Source organism: Suricata suricatta, unplaced genomic scaffold (genome assembly GCF_006229205.1).
Source record: "Suricata suricatta isolate VVHF042 unplaced genomic scaffold, meerkat_22Aug2017_6uvM2_HiC HiC_scaffold_258, whole genome shotgun sequence".
Taxonomy (NCBI): Eukaryota; Metazoa; Chordata; class Mammalia; order Carnivora; family Herpestidae; genus Suricata; species Suricata suricatta.
The window spans coordinates 1,380-7,726 of NW_021871325.1; the positions used below are offsets into that span (position 1 = coordinate 1,380).

The 6,347-nt window shown below is 40.8% G+C and overlaps 1 protein-coding gene across 1 annotated transcript; it reads left to right on the top strand.

The window, feature by feature from the left end:
• Window positions 1–991: 991 nt before the first annotated feature.
• Window positions 992–3,762, top strand: LOC115284904 (zinc finger protein 596-like; the record flags this gene model as incomplete). The annotated part of the gene is made up of 4 exons (XM_029931359.1): window positions 992–1,118; window positions 2,403–2,485; window positions 2,925–3,319; window positions 3,573–3,762. Coding segments are annotated over 4 exons (795 nt in total), but the record flags the coding sequence as incomplete, so codon positions are not given.
• Between the last annotated feature and the right edge of the window lie 2,585 nt (window positions 3,763–6,347).

A 6,347-nucleotide genomic window follows, 5' to 3' on the forward strand; every position in this document is an offset into this window, starting at 1 on the left:
GTCAAGGGCCAGAAGGACTATCCTCAAGCACAGCCATCTCAAGGGTCTTTGGCTTTGCTGCTGAGCCTTCTGACCTTGTAGTTTGTTGGTAAAGCGAGTCCTATAGCATGAAGAGAGGTGTCTATGAGTCTAGTACACTTCTGAGGAACGTTGGCGATTCCTTCAAGCTTTTCTGACATTTTAATGACCACTAATGTCTTATCTTTAGTGCAGGTTTCCCAGACAGGTGACACTCTCTACATCAATGTCTTGTATCCTTCAACATTCATACCATGTGAATAAACCACTTTGTAGATGGGAGATGAGAAGTTCATCTAGGGAATAATTTGAACCAATGATTATGGCTTAAAAGCAGCACACCATGGTTATTATTTGTCTTAGGATGGATGTGTAGAGTTACTTGAAATTAATGGGGAGGAGAATTTTCGTTATGAATTTTCAAGTGAATATTTTTATGTCTATTTATTTATTTATTTACTGAAGGATAGGGAGAGAGAGAGAGAGAGAGAGAGAGAGAGAGAGAGAGAGAGAGAGAGAGTGTTGGGGAGGGGCAGAGAGAGAGAGAATCCCAAGCCTCATAGAGCTTGATGCAGGGCTTGGTCTCATGATTGTGAGACAATAACCTGAGGTGAAATCAAGAGTTGATCACTTAACTAACTTAGCCACGCTGCTGCCCCTCATGCAACTATATTAAAATCCCTGTCAGAAAGTTCAAGTCACCAGGTTATTGAGACACGTCCAGGTTGTATGATACCACAGTTCATGCGATTTTTAAAAATAAAGTATTATAAAGTCAGAGTGTGTAGATATCTGTAAACATATCCAAAGGTTCACCACCGACAGTGAACTGATGGACGGCCTGAAAGACACAGTGATTTTTCGACAAACCCGGCTCCTACACCTCCTTCCTGAGTGCTGTCATCTCTACCCTCTTATGCTGGACATCGGTAGGGCATGCTCTCTCTAAACCAGAATATCCATGATGTTTTAGGAATCAGTGACGTTTGAAGATATAGTTGTAGACTTCACCAAGGAAGAGTGGGCCCTGCTGGACACGTCCCAGCGAAAGCTGTGCAGAGATGTGATGCTTGAAAGTATCAATCATCTGATCTTTCTGGGTGAGTCTCCCAACATGTACACTTGTTTGTGTCCATCTATTCATTCTGAATAAATATCTACAGCAGCTCCTCATATCACACTCCAAATGCTGTTCTGGTTCTTTTACAATTCTTGTAACTATGTAAGAGGGAGATGTTTTTGACCACAAATTCATACCTTTCTTGCTACTCAGTCTCCAGCATTCAGAATAGAACTAGAAATTCACTGGATATCTTAACTCATAAATTGAATAAAAATTTTAAAAATAATTACTGTTTTAGTTACTATGTGGATGATTGAGACCAGTATAGTGAAAATAACATAATTTTGGTTGTTCTTATGGCTCTTATATTTATTGGATGCTGTTTGAAGACAATTTTCAACCCAATGTGGTAACACTTATTCTCTCCCATTTGGAAAAGACTGAGGATTCTGCATTCTCTGTCTGAACTCTCGTGTGTTGGTATCAGCATCTAGCACGTTCATTGTTTTTGCCTCCAGTACGAATTTCCTCCTGGTCTGATGAAGGACTATCAGTGTGGTCTCTGTTGAACTTGCTGATACATGGGTTGACCTTCCATCATATCTTCATTCATCCTTGGTAAATCTTGCCCTGGGCTTGGCAATACCAAAGTTAATTCCCACAGAATTCAGAATCCATATACTTCCCCTCCCACCCTCCCTCCCCAAACAGGGAAGAATAGCTACAAAAGACCCTTTCAGTTGGAGCAACAAGGAGAGCTGTGGACTGAAAAAACTGGATTTCCCCAAGAGCAGAGTCCAGGTGAGCAGTAGGGACCTGTGATTTAGTAGTAGCAGGTGCTAGTTTGAGTGTGTCCTTTAGAAATAAACACTGAAGATTTGGACAAGTGAGTGATACTGTCTAAAATGTAAATGCGGACATTGGGACAGAATTCCTCATGTGGTTACAAACCTGCAGAAATCAATCACAATGCCTGTGTCTTCCTGAACCTGTCTTTCTCTCTAGGTAAAAAATATTCATGCAATTACTGCAGTGAAACATTGATGTAATGGTCCTGATCCTTCCATTTAAAGATTTCCCAACCATTTGCTGACCCAAAATTTTCCCACCACTGTGCATCTTTCATATTATCAATCCTCGTTGTTTTCTAGTTGACAATGAACTTTAAAATGTTTTTATGACCTAGAGTATTTATTTATTTGGCACACTTTCCCAGCTAAGTGACAATTTTTGGAATATACTCATGTAGACCTTGGCGGTCTTCTACATTTTTATTCCTCTAATGTGGTTCTAACAATTTACATTTTTTCAATTATTTTAGGCATGGAAAGTCTCTGCAATAAACAAGAAATGATATTACCACGACATAGCAACAAGAAGGGCATAGCCCTGACTTCACCTATGGTAAGTTTCATGGATATAGCCCCTAAACATCCAAATTAAAGGCCTGAAGGTAATGAGATAATGGAGCACAATTTCCAGGATGTAATTAAGATTAAGCCCTTTCCAAGCAAAAAGTTTTGGATTGTTTTAAATCAGTGAATAAATTAATCAGAGCTCAAATCAATAATAACCCAAGAGAGATACAATTGCATAAACATTGCTTATTACCTAGTCTTTGAAATATACCAGTCTTCAAACTTAATCTAATACCTCAGTGACTGGGATACTAAAAAAGAGAAAATATTGGTGGCTGCCGAGGAGTAAAATGTGTAAGCAAATAAAATTTAATATATTTTAAGAGAAGTCTATTACGAGTTTCCAGTCTAGAATTTATACTAAGAAAAATAAATGTGCATGTATGTGCACAAACCATTAACCATCTTTCATTTTCTTCCCAAAGCATGAATCTCTTGCTCCAGAGGGTCCTACTGAATGTACTGATTTGGGTGATGTGTTTACTCAGAGATCTACATTGACTCAACATTTGTTAATTCACCTCAGGAAGAAACGTTACATCAGCAAACAGTGTAGAATACCACTTCATGAACAACCATCCATTTCTCAACACAGCGGAGTTCACACACGAGGCAAGTTGTATACATGTCATGTGTGTGGGAAGGCATTTAGTAATTGCTTTAGCCTTAGGAGACATGAGATGGTTCACACTGGAGAGAAGCCATTTAAATGCCACCTGTGTGGGAAAGGCTTTGTACAAAGCTCTGACCTTAGAAACCACAATCAAACACACAGAGGAGAGAAACCATATGAATGCCATGTGTGTGGGAAAGTGTTTTGGCAGAATTCTTACCTGAGACAGCATGAGAAAATTCACACGAGAAAAAAAACCACATGAATGCCATCAGTGTAAGAAGGCTTTCAGTCACAGATCCTACCTCTGAAAACACGAGAATATTCATTCTGGAGAGTAATGTTACCAAAGTCATGAATGTGAGAAAACGCTTAGTCAGAGCTCTGGCCTTAGCCAGCACAAGAGAATCCACACTGGAGATAAACCTCATGTGTATCTTCTGTGTGGGAAAGCCTTCAGTCAAAGTTCTGAACTCAGATGGCACGGGAGAACACACACAGGGGTGAAGCCATATGAATGCCACCAGTGTGGGAATGCCTTCAGTCAATATTCTAATCTTAGACGACACGAGAGAACACACATTGGAGAGCAACGTTACGCATGTCAGTTGTGTGAGAAAGCCTTTAGCCATTATTCTTCCCTTAGATGACATGAGGGAACCCAACACCGGAGAGAAAATTGTGAGTGCCCTCAGTGAGTATTCTGACCAGTGACGGCACGGTATTACAGATGCAATGAATTTGGAAGAAGCATCAGTCACAGATTTAACGTTTAAACTCACCGTCGGATGCACATATTGAAGAAACAGCTTGTGGTCAATATGGGAGACGCTTCAGTCCTCATACTCCTCCATCAAGAAATGTATTTTCATGTGGAAGTTAATTCATATGTATGTCGTCCATGTGGCAAAGCCTTTAGTCGCTGTTTTGATCTTAGATAACACGTGAGAACTCATGCCGTTAGTACCATGATACAGATGTTTTCAGCAAAGCACTCAACTTGAAAGATGCTGGAGCACTTATTTGTAATTATTGTTAAACATGATCAAACTTCACAGGGGAGAACCCCTGGGTCTGTGATCACGGTGAAGAAACATTTAGCCAAGTACCTGGTGTGGTGACCATAAGAAAATTCATGAAGGAATAAACACTGAGGATGTAACAGAATTAAGGCTCTGAGGAATACCAAACAATTCTTACAGATAACTCAGACCAGAGAAGTTATTCAATGTAAGATCATGGAAAATCCTTTATTCAAAGAACTGCTCGTGTGGCACATGTGAGGATTCTGACTGTATGAAACACTCTCAGCATCATAAGTGAAGGGGAGTCTTCGGTGACCCCTTATTTATGAGTCAGCCGTAAGATTCTCACATTGAGGAGATAGCAGTCCTGAAATCAAAGTAGAGAAAACTTCAACCAGATTTTGTATCAGAAAATATTAGTGGGTGTACGTGCGCGCACATGCGTGTGTGTTGGTGGTAGTGCTTTATATGAAACGGTCCTTTAGTACACAATTCAAGTCATTGAGACTTTGAGAAAATACCTGTTGATGAAAATGTGGTGTGGAATATAGGAGAGTGACACGGTCTGGCAATATTGAATGAAGGATTTTGTAAGAAGTTAAATGATTGCTGTAGATCAACACTCACAAATATTGAAACAATGAAACCTGTTGCTGAGGAAGCTAAATGTTGGTATTCTAGTTTTTTCTATGTGGTTGTAAACAGAATCAGTTCTGCAGTCCTTGGTATGTGAGTGAGAGATCTGCCTGGTGGCTCAGCCAGGAATCACCATCCCCCTACTCCTTGGTCTATTGAATCACCAGAAGGGAAGGGATAGGTCCTGGTTCCTCCTGGGGGTGGGATCTGTGCTAGAATTGGGACCCCTAAGACAGATGCACACACCCCCAGGTCCCAGTGGGATTTATCTCCCCCAACCCATGGATGTGTATTGGGCAGTTATACTGAGATTAAGTGACTTCAGTATAGGGCCCATCACATACAATTATCAGATCACAGTGGGACATAATCACACAAGATATGTTTGAATGGCACGCTGACAGCCTGATGGAGTGGGGAGGTCCCTCACAGGATGATATCTTCCAGTGACCACAGTGTGGGGTCACTACCCAGGAAGGCAAAGGCCCTCCTTAGGGTTGAGAGGTTGGAGAAGGGGCCTACTGGTGGAGATATGTCTCTTGACAGCAAGATAGGGAGTGTCTGAACCAGAGAATTATAAATGAATGGCAGGAGCTTGGAGACACTGATATACATGGTTTATCTTATTGCCTGCTAGTAGACGTTAGGTGGGGTCTCACAGGATATGCACAGAAGATAAGGCTATGCTTAAAATGACTTACAGTATACCAATTGGGGCTATGTTTAAAACAATTTACTGTGTAAAACCTTGGATTTAGACACAGTGGACTTTTGAGCTACAGGGTTCTGTCTGCTGTGAAGACAAACAACATAGGCCTGATATGCAGAGACCATCTGTGGCTCATCCAGAAACCATGACTGACGATTTCAAAGGATTTGCCTTCATGTTCACAGATTAGTTTGTCTCCTGATCAAATCCGATGCTGGAGCCGTCTTATGATATATATATATTTTTTCATTTCGGGTATTGTACTTTTCAACTCCAGAATTTGTATTTAACTCCATTTCATAATATATCTCTATGTATTGAAGCTCTTGATTTGGTAAAAGCACTTTCTTCCTGGTGTCCTTTAGTTTTTCAGGTATCATTGAAACAGTACTTTTGTTTTTGTTGTTGTTGTTGTTTTTATAATAGTTTATTGTCAAATTGGTTTCCATATAACACCCAGTGCTTCTCCCCACGAGTGCCCCCCACCATGACCATCACCCCCTCCCTCCCTCCCTCCCCCTCCCCTTTCAGTCCATGATTCATCTTCAGTATTCAGTAGTCTCCCTTGATCTGTGTCCCTCACTCTTCCCCGCTCTCTTTCCCCTTCCTCTCCCCATGCTCCCCTGCCAGGTCTCTCCTGTTAGACCTATGAATGCAAACATATGGTATCTATCCTTCTCTGCCTGACTTATTTCACTTAGCATGACACCCTCAACGTCCATCCACTTTCCCACAAATGGCCATATTTCATTCTTCCTCATTGCCATATAGTACTCCATTGTAAATATATATACCACATCTTCTTGAGCCATTCATCAGTTGATGGACATTTGGGCTCTTTCCATGATTTGGCTATTGTAGAAAG